We start from the raw sequence: 24,402 nt of genomic DNA, 5'->3' as shown, positions 1-24,402 counted from the left end.
GAGGGAGAGACAGTAGGCTGATATGAAATGGGGAGAGAGATGGGGGGAAGACATGTAGTAAAGGTCGTCGGGATCGGGAGTCGAACCCGCGGCACACTGCCAGACTGGATTACCAGCCAAGGTGCCTGGACCACTGAGCCATGGCCCAGGCCAGTCCTAGACCTTTTGACCGATATTCTGTTCTAATCTATTTTTAAAAATCGCAAGATTTGATTCAGAACGTTTAGCTTATGAGTGAACAAATAAATATCGTAGCTGTGGCGGCAGAAACCCCTCGTTAAGTAAGCAGGTTGGGGAGGCTTGTTTTGGGTATCAACCAGAGCTCTGTGTTTATCCCAGTTACACAATGCACTACTAGACACATAAAGTGGACTTTATCCGACTACCCTGCTGTAAAATGAAGAAACCTCCCATCATTTTATCCTTATCCATTTTTCTCCTCAATGGGTTGACCAGTTGATCTGTATTTTGTACGTAGCCATTGTCCATTAGCACATAACGCCAATTTTACGCCCACTTTTAAGCTGTTTATTTGCATTGTTCTGCCCCTGCACATGGGCCACTGTTGCGATCACGCGCAGCCAGGCTAGGATATGTAGCCACGGTCCCATAACCTAGCTGGACCTCGAGGCTATAGTATACACACACAGCTCGTGCACACGCACAGTCACACACACACACTCGTGCACACGCACAGTCACACACACACACACACACACACACACACACACACACACACACACACACACACACACACACACACACACACACACACACACACACACACACACACACACACACACACACACACACACACACACACACACACACACACACACACCAGAGGGAGCTGGCTCAGCGCTATACCATTTTAAAGGACTTTTGATTTAAACTCATGGCAGACCCAGCAAGGCTGTTTCTGTACTGTATGTTATGTGTCAAAAAGAGTAAAGAGTCTCCACACACAACTGCAGAGAGAATGCCAGCAGAGCGAGAAAGCTGGCTTGACAAGTTGTAGTCGCGGATGTGGACCCAAAGTCTAAATATAGTCTGGGTGCGCACATCTCCAGGTATGGACTAGGTTTATTTAACAGGCTATAGAACAATGTTAAATAGCCATGCTTGTAGCACATCTCCAGGTATGGACTAGGTTTATTTAACAGGCTATAGAACAATGTTAAATAGCCATGCTTGTAGCACATCTCCAGGTATGGACTAGGTTTATTTAACAGGCTATAGAACAATGTTAAATAGCCATGCTTGTAGCACATCTCCAGGTATGGACTAGGTTTATTTAACAGGCTATAGAACAATGTTAAATAGCCATGCTTGTAGCACATCTCCAGGTATGGACTAGGTTTATTTAACAGGCTATAGAACAATGTTAAATAGCCATGCTTGCTTGTAGATCTGCTTTTGAATTATTATGAAACAACTAGAAAGTGTCCAAAATCGGGACACAAAGGTTGGAAGTGGTAAAAAATAAAATCTGGTTAAATGATCAACATTTATTTTCTTAAATCAACGCCTACAGCGTCACACAAAAGCATCGAAAGTAGTGAATCCACATGCGCGAAATGTGGTGCGAAGTGACACGTTTTGAGCTTGTATATCTGCTACTTTGGATCCTGAAAAGTAACAGTTTTGGACGTTTGAGGTGTCCCCACAGAGATAATAATATATCGGTCTGGCACTATTAATTAGCAATGGAAACAAGAAAAGCAGGACAGATGTGCTGAAAGTTAATGCAGGGCATGTGCGTGCCATGCATACTCTACTGCACGCCAAGTGTTAGCCAGACTGTTCTTTTTTTTTTTTTTTTTGGCATCCATCCATGGCTGGTGGTACGATATCAAAATGCTAAAATCTACAATGAACAACAGTCGCCAACAAACTGCTGAGCTCGTCAAAAAGCACAAAGCACGTGTGCGCGTGTGTGATACTCGTCTCGTAAGAAGCTTGTTCATTTTGATTTATAACGAGCACATCAGGCTTATCCAGCTGGGTTCTTATCGAGCCCACTATCGAGCATTTTCTATTATTTTGAGGAAAGACGATACATTCTGAACAGAACCAGTGTCTTTTACTAGGGCCTTCAAATACAGTATATATATACAAATACAGACGGAAGGCAATTGACCCTTTTAGCAATACAATATTAAAGAAACTGTTAACTGGTGAATGTGACTTAAAAAGGGTAATTTTGTTAACCCAGACAGTGCTGGCTAGCAGGTATCAATACACTTTTAGACAGACATGTTTGTGCCAGCGTGGATGATTACATTTATCTTGTCTTGATTGTTTAAACATGACGTCATGGGCCGCTATGCTCGATCCCTACTCGGCAGCAACATGGGTACAATATGTGATGCCATTACTCCATATTTAGCCAAAATAAAGAGCAGATGGTTATGAGCAAGGGATTGCAGTGGGTTATATCATTTAGTGTTAGCTGCACAACAACTACTGCAGCAACACAAAAACAGCCCTGGCTGCATTATCATTCAGGTGTTGTGGAGTGGAACGTTAAGCGGAATTGTGGTGGCGCACTGGCTCGCGCGAAAAAATTCTAATCACCCACTTGATTTCACACTAGACTGGTTCCGCTCCTGAAGGAGCACCTGTGTGTGTGTGTGTGTGTGTATGTATGTGTGTGTGTGTGTGTGTGTGTGTGTGTGTGTGTGTGTGTGTGCGTGTGCGTGTGCGTGTGTATGTGTATGCGAGTGAGAGAGATAGAGAGTGCGTGCGTACGACTATGCCTACATCATGCATGTATCGTCTCTGTCGGGTGGAAACCTGAACATTTTTACTGTTACTGTCCAAAAATGTTACTGTTACTGCAAAAATAGTAGATCAAGCTCAAGCTACAAGCTTGCGTTTCGAGCCTGTGGATCTGCTACAGTACGTTTGATGCTTTTGGTAATGTATGAAAAAACACAAAAGGTTAGAATATACTGTATATGGAGATGAGAGGTTTTCCGCTCGACATGGACAATGTGCTATATTTGACAGCGGGGAGCCGAGACTCAATCTCGACAGTATGCCGTCGCCTGAGCGAACGGAAGAACGGGGGAACTGAGCGTTTCCACACTCTGTTTCAGAGCTCAAGGTCTTAAGGCTCACGGCTGACAAATTACCTATTAAACTGTTGCATGTCTCCCCCACAGCGGAGTGTGTGACTTCGCCTGGAGAAGTTTGGGGTATGGTGTTGTGTTGCACAGGTGAGTGAGCACACATCAACGCTACCATGCCACTATAGCATTGTTGTTAATCCCTTTCATTAACCTGGAAACCAAACCAGACTAATCTGCCACATGCTAAAACAAAACAGAAATGCACTGGGTAGATTGGTCTGGCGCTCTGAATTACATTTTGCACACCCCAGAGTTGTGGTGCACCAATCGGAGCCCACGATTCAAAGTGGTATTTATTTATTTATTTTTCTGTGACGTTTGCCCTTTGGAAATTTCCACACCGAAGATCCAGACTAATATCTATGCGCAGTGATTGCGACTGCAGGTCGCAGTTTACTATGAAAACCTGCATCTCCCGTCAGTTGGTCACACCTCCACATTATGGTCACGCCTCCATAATCACGCCTCGTGACATACAGTAGATCTGCATATATGGAGCTGACATGTTCTGACATTCCATATGTTGATCCCTCACCACCCATCCTTCCTCTTCGATGTCTCCCTTTTGACTGATACCTGTCCATTCAAACTCTAGACGGGCCCGCCCCAAACTAGAGTTCTCAACAGGCCCGGAAATTAAGGCCCGGCCCTACCTGGGCCCTCATCAAATCCTGTACACACAAGACACTGCTGCCACCCTTAGATCACCATATGGAGCTGACCATCATTCCATTCCTTATCCGTCACCCAGGCTGTGCTTCTTGCCCTCAGGGCGTCTTACTGGTATTAGTCTGGCTATGGCAGGCTAACTTTCCATTGGTTCAATATTTTGAGCATATATATATATATCTCTGTATTTGAAATGTATATACTTTGATCATACTACAGCGTCACACAAAAGTATTAAAAGGTAGCAGATCCACAAGCTTGAAACGTTGTGTAAAGCGACACGTTTTGAGCTTGTAGAATGTAGATCTTCTTTTGCCGTTTCTGAATTTGAATCCTAAAAAGTTAGTTTTGGAAGTTTCCACTTTCCACCGGACAGACGATAAGCAAAACCTTTTCTATCTACTAGACTAGCCGCTCTCCTTTCTACTAGAGTGATTTTTTTTTAACATTCTGAACAGGGCTTAAGTGATTTAAACAAAATGTCATTGCATGACTCATGTCTAATTTCAGTCAAGTCAAAACAACGGCCAAACGATCTAGGGCTCTCCAAAAATCTGCGTTGGCCCCAATAGTCTGGTACTGGCCGAGCTCTTACTTTGATGGATGTGACTCTAATCATAGAATCTAATGGACTTCTTTTTTTCCCTCTTTTTTTTGTACTGAAAACCTTGTACGCTAATAACAAAATCATTTTTAAAATCAACATTTCCTGTCAAATTATAAATTGCGTTGCGAGGTAGTCATTTAATAAGCAGTGCTGACCTCGAATGACTGCCGTTATACCGAGCATCATTTTTCAAGGCTTTTCTAAATGGAAAGCATTAAAAGCTAGTTTAATTAAAATAATCACTGGATGATAACTCTTTGACGCGTGTCATGATGATTCATCTTTTCTTTTGGCCCTCTAATCCAGGTGGTTGTTAATAACGAGCGGTCCGGGGACCCCTGAGTGTCCTTGAGGAGCCAAGGGTCCCATGGGGAGTATACCCGGCTAAACCACTGATAATTAGGAACCAAATGGATCCTACAACGTGGACTGGGGTCCCCGAGATGAAAAATAAATCGTCTCAGTCAGGGTTCCAATTCATACAGTAGCAGCTCTACAAGCTCCAAACGCGACTGCAGATGTGCTTCCGTTTTGATGCTTTCGTAGCTGTAGCATGATCAAGTAGCGGCGTTAATTAAATGGAGATAAGCGGTTCTTAGCCCGGCAGCGCTTAAATATAGTATCACATGGGGGTGTCCGTCAGTGGCCTAACATGCGCATCAAACCGGGGGTTCCTAGAAATAAAAAGGTTGAGAATCACAGCTCTAATCCACTGCGGTTGGGTTGGGTTGAGCCCATAAAGTGGTGTTCATTATTAAGTAATATGCCCCAGTGCAGCCATTAAAACATGGCACCGTCTGTAATGCAACATGACGTCATTCATTACACCGCACCATGAAAAGCACAGACTGTCGTCTCCACACCTCGTTTATATCCTACAGCATTTAGTGGTCCCTGAGTCTGATGATAGGCTAGTTAGAATGCACTGATGATGATGGGTCTCGCTCTCCCTCATATATATATATATATCTCTCTCTCTCTCTCTCTCTCTGCACCACATTCCATCATTAGGAGATAATCATTAGAACAATGCTATAGATGATATGACCTGAAGGCATGTTGATTGCGTGTTGGAAGCATGTTGGCTGTGTATTAATCGTGTGTGTGTGTGTGTGTGTGTGTGTGTGTGTGTGTGTGTGTGTGTGTGTGTGTGTATGTGTGTGTGTGTGTGCGCGTACGTGCGTGCGTGTGTGAACAGTGTGTTTGTTTGTTAGTGGCATTCAAGACCACCAGGCTGAGACTGTCAATCACATAAGGAGTCATCCCAGTGAAGGTCAAACATGTGGTAATACCCTCACTAAACACTACCCTCACTAACACGATCATTAGGGAAACGTCAGAGGGATTAATCCCCCTCGCATCAACGTGACATGGCTGAATCCTGATGGAATGATTTATGTTAGCAGTCTGGTGGTGCTGATGCTGCACACACTAGGGCTCGGTAACCACAAATATATATCAAAACAGACATTTACAACCAAAAACGGACTTAATGTTGCTCATCTAGCTTAATAATGAATTCATTGAGAAGCAGGTTGTGTTTAAAATGAATGTCTCTGTTGGATGGAATGTCCAAACTGTCACTTCTCAAGATTAAAAAAATAATAATAATAACAAGAGTAGCAGATCTACAAGCTCAAAACGCGTCGCGTCACACCACGTTTCAAGCTTGCAGATCTGGCCGCACCCGCCTCTCTAGAGCAGAAATCATACAATAAAATGTGTTTATTAATCATAATCGAGGCAAAAGTTCAAAGTAATCGATCAGATATAGATTTTTTTAAATACATATCGCCGTGCACGCACGCGCGCGCACACACACACACACATACTTAACGAGCGCATGCCAGTGAAGCTGCTGTTACTATTCCTTTGGCGACCAGTGCAAACTGCTAGTGCTAAGCCAAGGTGACATTGGTGGTTGTGGGCTGGCAAGGGACATACTGACCACCCCCCAGAGTTAGGCAGAGAATAGTGACCATTATCGTTGGTGTCGGGCAGAAACCTTTTATCTCCATAATTATTCTAACTCCTTGTGTATTTTATTCGTAAATGAATGCACTACTTGATCATCGTACAGTGTCACAAAAAAGCAACAATTAATAGCAGATATACAATTGAGTTTGTAGATCTGCTGCTTTTTTTTGGGACATATGAGGTTTCCACCTGACAGACATTAATCCTTAATCACCTAAATGGATTAATCTACAAGCTTCACACAACTGTGTTGTGTGCAAATTTCGCTACTTTTGATATATTTTTCTTTCTAGTTTTTAAAGAGAGCACTCAGCACACCTAAGTGAATGCACCTAGTTTCACCAGAACAGATCATAATGAACGTCTATGTGAAATGCACTCACAAAACTAGACTTATTATTATAATTGTGGTGAAAAAATCCAAAATCTAAACGGGGACCAATTTTGCAAGTGAATATTGAAAACCCTGCAGGTACTGTTGTTTTAGGGATATGTTTAGTTTTAGGGATATTTGTCTGGACTCGAGTTGGGACACCCAGCTTGAAACTGGGTACAATCCCAGGGTCGAACCGGGACGTCTGGTCACCCTATAGCGCGTTGGTTCTCAAAGTGAGGTCAGGGGTCCTTGGGAGTGTTCCAGGGGGTCCCCAGTAAAAGTAGTTAATACAGCATCACAATCATTTTGTGCATCTACTATTTAAAAAAAAACATTTAAACATAAATCTTTTCTTCTAGGGGTACCTTTTCCGATGGGGTGGGGGTATTTGGGGGTCTAAATATATCAATTGTGTGTGGAGGGAGAGGTCATTCTTACCTGGGTCATTGTCCAGCTCTTCTGTGTGTACCCCTTCTGCTTGACCCCAGGATGACAGGGAAGCAGAGACAGAGAGAACAAAGAGAGAGAGAGAGAGAGAGAGAGAGAGAGAGAGAGAGAACAGAGACCAGAGAGAGAGAGAGTGGTTAGTGCAGAACCATCTCCATATTCTAACTATTTGTGTTTTTTTTAATGAAAAAATTAACTGAATTAACTCCCTACTTAATCATACTACAGCATCACACAAAAGTAGCACATAAGCAAGCTGTTTAAAAGCAGTGCGAAGCGACATGTTTAAAAGCAGTGCGAAGCGACATGTTTCGCACTTGCATATCTGCTACTTTTTCTTCTTTTTTTCTTTCTTTTTTCTTTTAGTTTTTTTATTGTTTTGGAAATAGACAGACTATTTTCTCTGTACTGTACTTTATACTCTTACTCACTCCACTACATCTCACTCAGAGGCAAAGCAAATGTTGTACTTTGTTTACTTTGCAATTATTTGAAAACTTACTTTACTTAGGCTACTTGCGTTACTTTACACATTTAACATACAATTAAGCCCTATCTTGGCTATTTGAAAATAGCACATCTACAAGCTCTTATATCTGCTATTTTTAAACACATTCAGCATAATTTAAGTACATTTGATGCCAATACATTTATACTTTTTTGGAATTCAGTACTTTTACTTGTAACAGAGTATTTCTACATTGTGTTATTGCTGCTTTTACTTGTGTAAAAACACATCTGAACATTTAATTCCACCACTGGTGATTCTGGCAATTACTATTGCTGACCACTAGGTGGAGTCAAAACCAAACATTCAAGGTCACTCACGATATCCCTCAACTATGAACCACACATCAAGCCATCGCTCACGTTCTGGGTCTGACAGCAGTATTGAATCATGGAGGTGGATGGAGGCGTTATTCAGATTGGAATGTGGGTCGTTTTTCAACTCGGCAAAAAGGTGCCGTCGGGTCACAGGGGAAATTAACAATCATATCTGCTCCTGTCTGTGAGCCATCTCTCGGTGTGTAGTACACACATTTCCATGCGCGTAACCACCACGCCCCGTGTGGGCAGAGGGGGCCCTTGTGCAACACGAGAGGGGGTGGAGGTTATTTATTAGAGCTCTTAGAGTTAGACAATGCAAATAATCCAGTCAGTTGGTCGCCGAGCGAGCGGTGCGGGCTGCCTCGCTCGGACGCACACTGATTTACAATGTAGGCGTTTATCAAGACGCTCGTATTCCAGAGAGACTTTACAGCAAGCAAGGTAAACATGAGGCGACGCATCACATGCATATACATAGTCATCTAGGATCATAGGCAAGCCAAGAACGGAAGAACCTATGAATAATCAAATCAAAAATCATCAGTCTATGAAAGAAAATCTATCATCTGTACATTGAAACTACTGTATACACACTATAGGATTCGGGGTCTGCAAATTACCTGGCATCTGTCTACATACAGACAAGCAATACATACAACACACACACACACACACCCCTAAGACTGTACTGTGCCATAACACAACTTTCTCTGGCCCAGCACTGCCACCTTGAGGCTATGGGGGGAATGGCAGCTCTGGATTAAGTATCATCTCACATGAATTTGAAGAGTAAGCGAATGTTTTTAATTCAAATCTTTGCTTCTGGGGGGTCCCTGGAACTAAATATTCTGAGAAGAAATGTAATTGGCCGCTGCCTCCCATTTGAAAATATGTTGTCCCAAAGACCCCCCCCTCTCTGAAAGAATATGTATTCAAAACTTGGCACAAATAAGCTAGTGAACCTTGATACAACACAGGCCACAGTGATGTCCTGTTGTCTCTCTGAGGAAGCTAACACACACACACACACACACACACACACACACACACACACGTGCATACACACACCACACAACAACACACGTACCGTCATCTTCACATTCTTCCAGGGGTTTTTGTGGCTTGTCCAGGCACCGAGGGTCTATCCAGGAAGTGGTCTTTGTGTTGTGGCTAAACATAGAACACACACAGGATGCATTATTATCACTGCTAGGAAATGACACCAAACACTGAAAGAATCTCTCCACACAAAGCCTCAGCTTCATTTATATAACATGCAGCGAAGAAGTCTGCGATTTGGTCGCGGACCCCCAGAAGAGAAGAGAAGACATTTTTAATACAAAAAAAAATCAAAACTATTCAAGTTTCCAAACATTTTCATGTTCAGTGATTCATTCCTGATGTATCTTTTTGTAAGTAACCCGGGGAGAAACAAAATTAAATGTTTGGGTCTTGAGCTGAAAAGGTGCAGGAACCCCTGGCATAGAGGAAAGGCAACGTGGTCTAATATCCTCTGGGCTTCATTAAGGTCCATGGAACGTCCCATTGCAATTAGAGTGGAATTAGAGCAGTTCCAAAACTTTTTTTGCCGTGCACCCCCTGTTAGCTCCTGAATCCCCCACATGGAAATTAAATGTTTATCATATGTTAAATGTTTATCATATGTGACATAGCATAAGCTATATATAGAGACATATATTTTCTATATCCATATGTTCATTGTGCATATATCCACCTATATGAACCTGAATATGGTATATATTCTGCATATACTTGCCACATATTGGCATAATATGTTCATATAACTCCATAGCTGTTATTAGTATACTGTATACAAATATCTAACAGGCTAAATATCTAAACAGCCTAAATATCTAACAGCCTAACATTTTAAATGAAAGACACCTTAAATTACTAAAATTATTTAATTATTTTCGAAATAGTTCATCTTTAATCATGACATGAGACAACGCCTGTCACAAGTTGATCATGACATTTTGTCCATGTGTGGTCCAGCCCTATGGAAACTATGGAATGCATGTTCTTAAATGTTTTATTAGCACGGCATGCATTCCAAAGGGCTGGACCACATCTGACATCATCAGCCTGTATATCTGCAGTTTTTGAGAAAGAAAAACATATCCCACTGGAAGGAGACCCCGGGCAGACCAAGGACTAGATTATATCTCCAAACTGGCCTTGGAACAACTCGGGTCCCCCAGGATGAAGTTACTATTGTTGCTCTGGAGAGAGAAGTCTAGAGCTCTCTGCTGGAGTTGTTGCGCCCGCGGATAATTGGTTTGAAGGCGGATGGATGGACGGATGGAAAAGGTTTGGAAAATGTTAAACAATCACTCACTCTATGAAGTAGCCCTCTCCGCTCTCGGTGTAGGCCATCTCCCAGTTGTCCGGCAGAGGACCCAGGGGGTCCTCGGGGGGAGGATGGCTCAGGTGAGGGTGTGTCTGCTGTGTGCTCTCCGTGGTGGCAGATGGCGAGGGGGTGGTCCCGCTGTATGACGGGGCACTCTGGCGGATGGGGGCGAAGGGGTGCACAGAGTGCTGAAGCTCTTCACTAGAGTCTCCTGCAGTGGGGGGGAGATAGATCGATTGATTGAATACATCAGTGGTTTTCAACCCTTTTCATATCAATGTCCATTATTTATTCTGCATTTGAGCCACAGGCCATCATTTGATGACATTTAGCCTCTCACACCGAAGACTTTGAATATTTTGTTGTTAAGAGTTTGTCTACAATTCCATGACTGTATTGATGATACTTTACTAAATTCACAGATACACACAGAGATAAATGAACAGTTAACCCATGAAGACATGAGGCCGATTCTACTAAAGGCCTTCTAAATTAAAATGAGTAGTTCTCACGCTATTTCTTTAATAGCTAACTAAAAAAAATGCTTTCCCGGTTATGGCTAAAAGGACAACACAGGAAAGAGTCCTGGGGACTTGTTTCCATTGTTGTGCAAATGTATTAAATTCATCAACATAGCATTCAAAACAGATCTACAAGCTCACAACTGTGAGGCGTTGTGAGCTTGTTTAGGTACCTGTTCTTTTTTCATTCATTCATTCATTCATTCATTCATGCAATGTTCAGCCAATAGCAGCGCAGAATGGCACACCTTCCAGCCAACAACAACGCTAATGTCAGCGCCAATGTTGGCATCATACAGTATATGGTAATTTCGCCTTCACTATTAAAAGTACCTTCCAGCAAATCACAACTACACCTCCCTTTATGCTGTTGTCCTCAATTTTGCACACAGAAGAACTCTTCCTACTTCCTACTTTCTTCACAGGTGTTACCACTGATACTAATGAAGGCTCAAGTTTTTTCCTAAATGGCGGGTGCGCTCATAGGCTAGCCCATTGGTCCAGCCACTGAAAAGGGAGCAATGTTCTTTCCTAAATGGCGTGTGCGCTCATAGCCCATTGGTCCAGCCACTGAGAAGGGAGCAATGTCGTTGTTGTGCAATGTCAGATGACGTCATCTGTCTGCCACTTGTGCTTCATCTTTCTCTCAGCTAGAGGGATCTTGGCTTGAAAAACGTTGAAGACTCCTGTGCTAAAATACAATGAGTGTGAAAGGACAGGCTACTTCCAGGTTGCACACAAAAGATGTACGGAGTTCAACATCCCTGAACAAAGATGTTCCATCATTGCATGGCATATACAGCATTCACCATTACTGTATGTACTGTACTGTACAGTACGTTCCCAGCACGTTCCTCTTATATCGTTTTTTGGGGCAATCAAAGTAGGCCAGCTGTTGCTAACATCCTGAACTGCTTCCTAAGTGTCGCTGTCGAGGCAGAAACCTCTTATCTCCATATTTATGGTAAATTACTTGATCATAGTATAGCGTCAGACAGAAGCGTCACAACACAAGGAGCAACGAGACACTTTTTGCACTAGATCTGTTACTTTTGCCCGGACATAAGTGATGTTTCCACCAGACAGAGAAACGTATTGTACTGTGGGTTTGCGGACAGAGTGACACCCATTTCCAGCAAGCCAAGGAGTGCTTCTGACTGGGCACTTCACACCTTAGGATCCCATCCTACCACCTAGCTTCCTGGGTAATCACTTTCATTGCCACCTTTGTCTGGCTCACACTCAAATACAAACATTCACACATCCAACAATTAACAGCTTTAACACCAAGAGAACACCAGAGAGAGAGACACACACACACACACACACACACACACACACACACACACACACACACACACACACACACACACAAACACATGGTAGAAAGAATACTCCAGTTTGAAGCCAGCCATCAACCTACTTTGAAAGCCAACTGACCTACTAACATAAAAAAGGACTAAGGAGCCTGTATCAAAGATGAAATACAGAAAACAGCGTAATCCAAAACTACTGTAACACACTGTAGCAAAGACCCAACCATTGACCAGTTTACTGCCAACGGATATTGACTCTCGGGTGGAAACTGTAATCGAAAAATAGCAAAAGTAGCAGATCTACAAGCTTGTGGATCTGATACTTTTGATACTTTTGTGTAACGCTGTATTATGATGAAGATTATGAAAAAAAAACCCACAAAAGGTTTGAATATGGAGATAAAGAGGTTCCTGCCAGACAACAGCAGCGATATGTTGCTGCTATCAATACATTGCAAATGTATCACAATCACATCCAGTCCACGACATTACATGAAAAAATACATAAAACAATAAATAATGTCATATTATTATGGATGGAGGCTGTGTTCATATCCACCAGGGTCCACCTATTGCAGCCAGGTGGCACTGTTTGACCCTCTCTCACACACATGCATGCAGGCAGACAGACTGAGGCGGGCAGATGTGCAGAACAAACCCAGAGACCACTCGACTCACCGCACAAAGAACCACTTGTATCCCGCTGCTTCTGCAGAGTGCAGACCCTTCCTTTCAACACAGCAACAGTCCTCTCTCCCCCCCTTCCCGTTTTCCCGCACCTTGTCATTCGCTCGCACACGGCTTACTACAGGCCTCTGAAACGATAAGATAATTCCGCCCCACCTTAGGCTAGCCTCCGTTGTTCCCTCTTGCACCGTCTGTCTGCCGTTCCTCTTCAAACTCCAGACCTCTCCTTCTCTCCCTTTGTCACCCCTGACCGGTCGGCCCCTCCCTCTTCCCTTCCTTCTACTACCTCTCTTCCTCTGGTCTTCTCCTTCCACCTCCTCCTCCTCCCACTCTAATCTGTCCCTGTCCAGATGTTGTTGTCTGGGGGGACTCCTCAGGATTTTGGATGGTTGAAACGGATACAAGCAGAGTGGGCACTAAGGAAAGAGTGCACCTCCACCATGTAAAATTGGCTATGTTGTTTAAAGTGTTTAAAATGTATATGTTTATTTGAAAAATGGTCTTAATCCATTAAAGGCCAGGAAAGCACCCGTAGCAGATACAAGCTCACGGCACGTCACATGCCGCACACTATGAGCTTGTAGATCTGTTAATTTAGAAAAATCTTGAAAATGTGTCTCACGCGTGGAAAGCCAATTAACCATGATAAGCCAACGGGAATTCCGTATACGGGTAGCTCGGGGGAGATATTCACGGCAACAGGCTGAGGTTGTGACTTGTGAGCCACTCTACCGCATACACACACTTTTTACCTATTAAGATCTCGAACGTATCTGTGTCACCTTAGCTTTTAACCACTTTCAACCATTATTTAATACTTTAGCTATTGAAAAATAGCAAATCGAGCTTGTACATCGGCTATTTAAAAAAAAAAAAGTGCAAATGTGAGCAAATCTTTGAATAGATATTCTTTCACGGCAAACGTAAAACTCATATATTTGCTTCTGGGGCGTCCCTGGAACAACATATTTTCAGATGGGGATCTGGAATAAAATATTTTGAGCTGGGGAATAAGCTACCCGGGACCATAGGAGAGGGGCTCATTTGGGTCTGAATGTCCCCGCACTATTGGGGAATAACTAGTCTATTTATTATAAATGTTCTTCCGACAGGCGCTGGCGGTCTTTCTAGCACCGCTCCCATTTTGTTGCACAATCGTCTTTGTGTATTGGCTGCCGCTGAATGTTCATTGCCTCTCGCTGCCATGACCATTCTGGCTATATAATATAACCTATATGCCCTATAATATAACCTATATAATATAACCTATATGCCCTATAATATAACCTATATAATATAACCTATATGCCCTATAATATAACCTATATAATATAACCTATATGCCCTATAATATAACCTATATAATATAACCTATATGCCCTATAATATAACCTATATGCCCTATAATATAACCTATATAATATAACCTATATGCCCTATAATATAACCTATATAATATAACCTATATGCCCTATAATATAACCTATATAATATAACCTATATGCCCTACGTGCAGTAACTATATAATATAACCTATATGCCCTACTCTCTGGACTCAACTCTCCATCTCGAATATTGTCCCGCACTTCTTACGTCCCGACGACGCCATCGCCTGACAGTTGAACACAGGCGGCGACTGTGGCTCAGGAGGTAGAGCAGGTCGTCCAATGATCCCTGGGTCTGTGGCTCAGGAGGTAGAGCAGGTCGTCCAATGATCCCTGGGTCGGCGGTTCGAATCCAGGCTCCTCCTGCCCACATGTCGAAGTGTCCTTGGGCAAGACACCGAACCCTGCATTGCCTCCAATGAGTTGGTCGGTGTAAGCTCGCCACCATTGGTGTGTGAATGTGGGAAATGAGGACAGGGGCGTAGACAGTTCGCCGCTTCACCTCCCAATGTATGAATGAATGAACCATTTGTAAAGCGCTTTGAGAATTTGGAAAAGCTCTATAAAAAAATGCAATGAATTATTGCTAGACGTTACCTGTAAAGCTACTGTTCATTTCTAGGAGGTCCTCTTCCTCCTCCGTGGGCTCTCCTCCGGGTCCTATCCCAGCATTGTGCATCTCATTGTAGGACTTGCTGCGTCGGGGCGTGATCTGCTGCGTGGACAGGCTGTCGTTGAGCCTGTCTGCCAGTGGGGCATCACCGCCGCTACCAGAGATCACTGGGCCGGCGGGGGGCTGCTCCGGAGGCTTGGGGGTCCCATAATAGTTACCTAAAGGAGGACGACAACGACAACAACAGGAGGTTAAAAAAGCCTGAATCATAGTTTCATAATTATGTAACAGAAGTGGTTCCCAAACCTCAAGGACCCCCAAATTGACACCAATTAGCCCATGAACCCCCATTTGAAAAGTTATGCCAGGGACCCCCATAAGAGAAGACTTTTATGGCTCTAGCAGTGACTTTCAACCCATTTAATTTCAAGGACCACCAGTTTGACATAAATTAGTCTACGGACCCCCATTTAATGGCATTTCTAACTCAGGGACCCCCCAATTTATTCCGTAAAATCAATGTTAATTTAACGCTGAGAGTGTACAAATGGAACCAAATGTGGTTCCATTTGTACACTATCTGAGTTACAGACTCATAAGGGTCCATTTGGTTCCAAACTATCATTTAGGTGGGGGACCCCTGGAACTCTCTCAAGGACCCCTAGGGGTCCCCGGACCCCACTTTGGGAACCACTGTCATACAGTACTTCACTACTCACTATGCACAAGACATCAGCTCTCACGCACATGAACGCTATAATTATTTAACACTTTTAAAAACATAGCCAATTTTACATGGTGGAGGTGCACTCTTGGATAATATGTTAAATCACCTTTACGCCCCCTGTGTCTGACTGAAATTCAACATAACTATGATTGTTCTGACCTCTCACGTCATCATAATCCGTTAAGATCATGAAAGATGGGTGGACGTCTCTGCACGCGCACACATGCGCGCACACACACACACACACACACGTCAGGATTATATGATTAACACATGTGTTAGTCAAAGCGACAAATATAGAAAAGTGAAGTAAAATACGCTACATAACTTCATTCACTTGTATCATGTCATCTATAATTACATTACATTATGCAGAAGCCTGTTGCACCTACCTATACTCCTCAAAATGATTTGATTGTAGGTTTAGGTTATTATGCAGGCAGCTGTCACACGGGCCAGGGGTCTCACACCCTACCAAGAGTACAACCTTAGTGGTGTTCACTCTGTTGAGTCACTTCAGAGGGTTCCCTGCTGACGGTGTGTGTAGTACTGTGTACCCTCCAAGCTCCAACTGTGACACTTCTCACTGTGCTTGAGTGATCTGTTCTAGTCTGTGGCTTTACATAAGCCTCATTCACACTATGCACTGTGACACGGAGCCAGTGTTGACATTTTGACAAGGCAACTTTCTGCTTTTTCCCAGAGTTGCGGGAAAGATATTTTTTTCACAGCAGGATTATATGGCCACATGATTGGGCTTGTTATGGCTAGTTTTGCGAGGTGAGGTTTGGCTTATTTCTCTCGCAAGAGTTGGCAACCCTGCATGGACGTTTTACAGACTTTAACTTTGAGGCCGATTCTATAAATGTATTCTAAATCCTAACAGTTCTCTGAAAAACGAGTGTTGCTATTATGAGTACTGCTCAAAACGTTTTCATGTCAAGACCCCGATTGGACCCCGACAACGCCAATGTTGGGCTCAGTAGGACCTGACATGCGACAGACTTTATGCTGCCAGCTCCCTTGAGTTAAGAGATATTTTCGGATCGGCATATAGCAATTTCATCCAATCAGGATAGAGAACCCACAGGATACAGGATAAACAAGTGGGGTTGGAAGTGATGACACAAAGAAATGAGCAGCCATTTTTAAAACACCGGAATAAAATCTAAGATGAATAAATGGGTACTCTTTCCTGATTGGCTGATGATTTGCAACAGCGGTGGAGAGAATGGGAGCCTGGTGTGACTAAAACAAACACTGTATAGCAATTATTACCATCACAATTTAGTGCTTTAACCTTTCAACAAACAGCATTTCATTTGAACCAGCATAATGTCCGATTAAACCGAAAACAGCTCCATGTGTGTGAATGGACACAGTGATTACATTGAGCAGGTTGGCGTGTTGATGACGCTTCTATTGTAGAGATGAGACTCTCCTCCTCCCCCAACTGTCCCAGAGGGTTGTTTGGAGAGAGAGAGAGATAAGATCACAGAAAAACCAGTTGATTCGTTCAGCTTTTTATTTATTAGCACGCGAGTTGGAAATATTCACCCAATCGTAATTCTGTGCTCAACAAGGGAAACATTGTAAAAACAATGCCTCTGTACTGCCGTAGTAATGGATAGCCACTACAACAACATGATGTTCCTGCACACTGATTGATTGATTGAATACTTCATTAAGATGCTCATTAACAGTACAGTCAAGGTTTATGGTAAAAAGATAATACAAAAAGCCCCATGGGGTCCTTTGAGACCAATGTTATTTTCCAGCTCAGGAGACAGCTCGTTTTAATAAAACAGTAGGTTGTAGCCGTTAGTCGGTAGTACATTAGGCATACTACGGTACGGCAAACTACGGTACTAGGAACTGATGTGTCGTGCGTGTGTGTTTTGCACACATGGTGCATCAATGGGAGAATGCAATGTTCTCTGGATGGAAATGCATAAAAAAAAGATCACATTTAATTCTCTAATGTGTGTATCTATTCGGACACTACACCTGATCATGCCTACCTTTATATGTGAATGGATCTAAAATGGATGGATCTTATGTTATGTTATGTTGATTAGAATACTTCTGTACATTGCGAGATGAGAGTATCTGTACGCTATGGATTGAGTGAAGATCCACCCCTTCAATAGCAGACTGGTATGAAACCGTGTTAAGGATACTTCCCTTAGAGAAACGTACATATACATCATATATGATGATTGCAAAGGCTTCTTTAAGATGAGGCAACCACTCATAAATGTAGTGGACGCTTACAGGTCGAGTACTCTTTATGTTACGTTATGTTTCCTTTCCTTTTTTTTGTGCGTTTTAATTTTGTTTTGTTTTTATTTGGATTTCAGTATTCTTAAGGGTGGTTCTGAATGTTAAACGTCACAAAAAAATGAGGTTCTGTGTGTGCAGAATTGATTTTGAATTTTTGATACATGATCCTAATCCTTTGCACCGTGGCTTGAACCAAATAAATTGAACAAAAAGGGTTTTATGCACGATGTCTCTGAGCTGATGTCCCGCTTCGTAGGCTGCCGGCAGAGTGTGACACCGGCGAATGAATGCCAATATTGTTGATTTTTACCTTTTTTCGCACATCGTATCCAAAAAGTAAACGTAGTCTAGTCCTCCCCGCTATAGCGTTTTCCTTTGGCCTGCTTCACTCTGGTTCTTATCAGTTCGTTGTGATGTGTATGTGATTGTACGGCTTCTTTTGCAGTCTATTGAACTCTCTGACCCTCTCTACTCTGATGGTACCGTCTTTGAGCATTCACGAGGACCAATTATATGACGATAGATTGAAAATGAGTGTTAAGCAGGCTAGACATTGCGGTCGATTTAAAAACCATTCAATTCTAGTTGGTCTTTACAACTACGTAAAAGGTTCCCATCTCTGTACATTACATTTTCCTTCATGAATTACAATGTGTTCGACCGTGGCGTTCCATTTGATATCAATATAGTTCTATGTTCGTTTTTTCTGTTGCATCATTGGTTTTCAACCAGTGGTCTGGGGACAACCAGTGGTCCTTGAGGGGGTTCCTGGTGGTCCCCAGCTAAATGATGGAGAGTAGGTCTCTGTAGAACGTGTTGGATGTTTACCTTCATATGTTCCTATCTCTGTAGAACGTGTTGGATGTTTACCTTCATATGTTCCTATCTCTGTAGAACGTGTTGGATGTTTACCTTCATATGTTCCTATCTCTGTAGAACGTGTTGGATGTTTACCTTCATATGTTCCTATCTCTGTAGAACGTGTTGGATGTTTACCTTCATATGTTCCTATCTCCAGAAGGGTTCCCTTCCTCTCCAACTCCAGGAAGTCCTCCACTGACAGGAAGTTGTAGTCGACCCCAGGGAGCTCTCCTTCACGAGGTGGGCGGGTTGTACCTGAAAACCCAAGAACCATGGCGGAGAGTTAGAGAGAGCCGAGGCTGAATGGCTGACGGTGGGACAAGTTTAGTTCTAATCCATAAGCCTTTTTCAACCAAGCCAGATTACTGTATGAGGGACGATTCTGAGCGGGGGGCCACAACCTAGAAACCAGTTCTTCGAATTTGACATCAAAAAGATTCCTGGCTCATAAGGCCAGGAAAACTGGTTGCAGAGCCGCATCAAGGCGCTGCTGGTATAGAAGTGAGAAAAGCTTGCAAAGCCAGAAGCAACACTTGTACCAATGCCATGTGAAGGAGGATTTGTTGTGATCTCAGAGGGGAAACTACAGCCCCGGCTGCACTGACCCAGGCTGGCTCTAACCTGGAAACTAGACAAATCTGAAGAAGAAATAAATCCCTGGTGAGATTGTTCTGACACTCCTCCGTTTCGATTACATTTCGCTCACCCTATTTCGCTCAAATGAGACTTTTTTGCCGTGACGTTGGAATCTGTTTGTAGTCCCTTGGAAATAAATCTTCCACACCAAAGTTCCAGACTAATCTACGCAGTGATATTAGTCTGGCCAAGCCAGGCTAGGCTTGCTCAGAAGTGTGAGCACAATTTTCGTATTTTTGGAAACATTTCAACAACACAAATCTTCTATGGGGTCCCTTGGCAGACCAAATACAATAATTTAGGGGTGCTTGACATGAAACTGAATATACTGTACATACTGTACTAACTGTAGGCATACTGTACAGACAGACAGACAGACAGACAGCATATAATTGGGGGTACGAGGGGGTCCCCAGCTAAACGAGTAAGTACAGCATCACAATCAATTTAAGCACTTTATCCATATATGTTGGCTATTCAAAAATATCAGATCTGACTTCGTGCCACTCTGCAATGTAAGTCTGCTATTTTTGAAAAATAAATGATAGAAAAATCTCAAATGTTAAGATTTTGAATTATTTCAGATTTTTTTTAAACACAAATCTTCTCTTCTGGGGGTCTCTGGCACAAAAACATTTACAGATGGGGGTCTGCGGCCAAACTAGTATCAATTTTGGGTTCGCTGACACAAAAACGATTGAGAAACAGTTGTATTATACTGTTTATACTGTACACGAACACCAAAAATTACACGAAAGAGATGAGCATCAAAACAGGGGGCCTGGTGGTGAGCAGCTCTCCAACCAACCAAACAACTGAGTCTGTTTGCCACCGGCAGCTTTTATACTCAGCTGGACCAATTAGCCAGGATCCTACCATCCAAGGGTACTATTAAAAAAACAAATCCATAACTCCCATACGTAAGCCCAGTCCATTGCACATCTCTATGAAGTACACAGGTAAGTAAATATCACTTATTCACACTGCTGTATGATAAACAATAACTATAACCATTCATCCATTGCAGCTTTCAATGCACCACCCAATTGTCATGTTCTGCAAAAATGACTGAAGTGCCAATAATCACGATGACGCCACCCTTGAGTTTTATATTGCGATTATACACCAGTTACCATCAAAATAAAATGTACAAAAATAGCAAAATAGTAAAAATAGCAACCAAAATAACAATAAGGCTCAGTGGCCAGCTCAGCAGAATGGAAAACAACGTAGCCTTGTGTAGCCAGACAACGATTCCACAAACTCTGGAATGCTATAGTCTGGAACTACACCTCCTGAATGCTGTATAGAGTCTGGAACTACACCTCCTGAATGCTGTATAGAGTCTGGAACTACACGTCCTGAATGCTATATATAGAGTCTGGAACTACACGTCCTGAATGCTATATAGAGTCTGGAACTACACCTCCTGAATGCTATATAGAGTCTGGAACTACACCTCCTAAATGCTATATAGTCTGGAACTACACCTCCTGAATGCTATATAGAGTCTGGAACTACACCTCCTAAATGCTATATAGTCTGGAACTACACCTACTGAATGCTATATAGTCTGGAACTACACCTCCTGAATGCTATATAGTCTGGAACTACACCTCCTGAATGCTATATAGAGTCACACCTCCTGAATGGTATATAGAGTCTGCAACAAGCTATATATGCTTAGGTGATTTTGATTCGTATTAGGATAGGTTTTGCGTGACTGTAAAGACGAAACAGAAGTGGGAAGGAGGCATCACATCCACTTTATCGCTTGTTCATGATCAGAGTTTCCGTGCTCCTGACTGTATAACCAGAAGCATTTGAAAATCGTGGGAGGCAACCGTCTGGACACGCTAGACTAGAAACAGCGTAACATGCTCATTCAATAAGCAATTACAATCATGACTGTATGTGCTTTTCTTTTCTGTGCAAACTATAATTGTGCAAATAAGTGCAAATGTGCTGTGCAAATATGAATTCTATCAATAATAGCGGATAATAATAGCAGATATACAAGCTTGTCATACAAGCGTGTCACTTCGTGCCTCACCGCGAGCTTGTCCATCTGCTATTTTAGTATTAGGTTTTAACATATAATCTTATGGGGATTCCTGGCACAAAACATTTTGATGGGGATCCAAATATCCTCAAATGTTGGGGTCATTGACTTGAACCACAGGTCTAAAGTACAGGTAAGGAAGGGCCTCTTTGTTACACTTACCATTACATTTAAGTACTGGTATGATTCTAAAGCCCAAACCACACCAATGGGTCGCCATGCAACTCCTTGCAACCAAACGGTACCGAGGAGTTACATGGCGACCCATTGGTGTGGTTTGGGCCATTGAATTGAGCCCGTTTAATCACTTGGGTCGACGTGCAACAGGACGTATCACACAGCTGGGACGAACTCTAAAACGGCCTCCTCCCGTCTCGACACTTAGGGATAAAATGACCTTTATAGGGATAAGACAGATATGTTTCCGTGCCTGTCAAATACTGTATTTACTTCTGTACAACAACAAAGTGGCACTGTGTTCCACTATGCTTGAAAGAGGCTCTCCCCAAGCTTGTTTTTGCCAGGTGCGAAGCAGCCTGGCCTACATTTGCACGCACCGTCCACTACGGACAACCGTAAAGACGACTCTAAACACGACCTAGTCCTGATTGGCTGCCTCCTAGCGACCTTACTAGGGACCTAGTCATGATTCCTAAGCCAATGGGAGTCTGAACGGCATGAAAACCTGAACGCCACAATGCGGAGCTAGTGGCAACAGCAGCTAATGTTATGTGCCAACTGGAGCTACAGGAAAGCCATAACAAAACACAGTGAGTGAACTAACAAAAGAACGACAGAAAACGGCCACTAAAAGAGCTTGTTGCACCTGCCAGTTATGACTCATTGGGCTGGATTTTGAAGGTGCGTTTTACCATGTGGTAATACATAAATTGGCCTCGCTCTGCGCACAATCGTATTATGAAAGCCTTATCGTCCCGTGTTGAACGCACACACATATGGAATATGACGTTGCTGAATATTTTAGCATTGTGGGAGTGTCCATATGTTAATTATTTTCGCTTTGCGCAATTTGCTATTAAGCCCCTTGACCTGCGCATAACGATTAGACGTGGGTCTAGGCACCTCATAAACGCAAAAAGAATTTAAAGCACTGTTTGATTTTACACTTGAGCGGCTCTGGGAGCTGCTGGAGTGTTGCCAAGTCTGTTTATTATAAGCGGCTTCTTTTTCTGTAAAGTTGCTTGTAAATATTGGTAGTTGTGGTTGCTTTTCTTGTTTCTAAAGGTTTCTCCTAATGTTGTTTAAACCAGTGATCCTCACACAGCACATTCCCATGTCAAGGATCCCCAGATTAATGCATTTGCCCAACTTAAGGACGGCTAATACAAAAATGTAATTAAAATGTTACTTTTGAAAATAGCAGATCTACCAGCTCACAATGAATCACATTCATTCATTAAAACTATGAACTCTGACTGCAGGCGGATATATAATGATCATTATAACAATGTGCAAGAAAATATTTAAAAAGATGGAAGGACTTTATATTTGTGGACAATCAAAATATGTTTTTTATTTTAATGTGGTGTCATTAAAATTAATCTGGATATAGCAGACTCACTATCTAGAAAATAAAAACATGGCACTTCATTTAAAATAGGTTACAGACCCCTGTTATATGCGCTTATTTTGGGATTATTTTTATATACCTATTTACTTGTTTCTATGAGACATGGCAACAGCCAGCAAAAGACGCATCCATTCTTTTTGAAAGGTTGAGATTAGAAACGACCATAATTATTTCATTTCTCAACCTTAAAAATAAATAAAAACATCTCCATAATCCTTGAGAGGTTTGCTTTCATACGCTGTATCACACTCGATCCAAGTCTTCTTCAATAAAATGCTACGAGCGAAGACCATACCATCACGGGCATACGCACCACGCATTCAACTCATTACTCATTTCAAATATAATATAATTATAATTTAAATTAAAATATAATTTTACTGGTGTTTCTCAATAGAAACAACTTATTTTGAGGCATAAAGGTGACAGCATGCAGTGCAATAGGAATAATTAACCCAAATGTGACAAAGTCATATGTCATGTCTTCTATGGTGCCAGCCTGAAGAAATGTAATAATAACGATCCCCAAAGTGCGCATTCCGTATGTGACATCAGCTGACTGGTAAAGAAAATAGTACGGACATGTTGATTGGGTAACTCTCAAACACGCCTTAAACACTCCCATGACTAATTCAAGGCCGTTTTGCGCACTCCACGGGGTGTCGAAAGCGCTTCTTAACATGCTTAAAATTGCAATATGACATACCTCACGCCCCCAGCTCATATTACTGTAATAGGTAAAACGCACCTTCAAAATCTAGCCCATTGAGTCATAACTGCCATAACATGAGTAATTTTCTGGTTTCTGTAAGGTTGCTTGTTAACACTGATATTTGGGCTTCCTTCCAAATGTTTGAATTATTGTTTAAGCAATTTCAATTTTTAATCCACTATTTTGCAACCCATTCTTTCACCCATAGTGTATGAATGTCATGAGGAGTCCAAGCTGCTTCTTTTCACTTGACATGGGGGGAGTTTCCCCGGACGGACGTAGCGCGTGGAAGGAACACGTAATTCCGACCAGTTCCTATAGAGTTCCCCTCTATCAGGCGCCCCGGCTGGCCAGAGGGAGGTAGTGGATTACTGCATGTTCTTTTAAGGGTACCTACCCTAGGGGACACGGGGAGAACATACAAACTCCACACAGAAAGTCCCTTTCGCCAACCCCGCCTCCGGTATGGGCATTGATGTCTCGGGGGAGAGAACACGCCCCAGCGCCCACAGCGTCCCCAGTGAGAATCGAACCCAGGACCTTCTAGCTGTGAGGCAACAGCACTACCGACTGTGCCACCGTGACCCCAGTTTAAGCAA

General features: G+C 42.6%; 1 protein-coding gene across 7 annotated transcripts in view; it reads right to left on the bottom strand.

Moving 5' to 3' along the window:
* Positions 1–24,402, bottom strand: part of magi1b (membrane associated guanylate kinase, WW and PDZ domain containing 1b) — a 241,975-nt gene that overhangs the window by 83,459 nt on the left and 134,114 nt on the right. For all 7 annotated transcript variants that reach the window (XM_080782423.1, XM_080782424.1, XM_080782426.1 and 4 more), the window contains exons 3-7: positions 18,938–19,057; positions 14,916–15,149; positions 10,398–10,620; positions 9,126–9,208; positions 7,202–7,237 (exon numbers count right to left, since the gene is read on the bottom strand). In XM_080782423.1, coding sequence (XP_080638549.1) covers positions 7,202–7,237; positions 9,126–9,208; positions 10,398–10,620; positions 14,916–15,149; positions 18,938–19,057 — 696 coding nt within the window. The remainder of the gene's footprint in view (positions 1–7,201; positions 7,238–9,125; positions 9,209–10,397; positions 10,621–14,915; positions 15,150–18,937; positions 19,058–24,402) is intronic.

Source organism: Protomyctophum bolini (assembly GCF_963924005.1).
Source record: "Protomyctophum bolini genome assembly, chromosome: 2".
Taxonomy (NCBI): domain Eukaryota; kingdom Metazoa; phylum Chordata; class Actinopteri; order Myctophiformes; family Myctophidae; genus Protomyctophum; species Protomyctophum bolini.
Note: the sequence above shows the minus strand (reverse complement) of the source record. Positions and strands in the feature narration are given on the sequence as shown.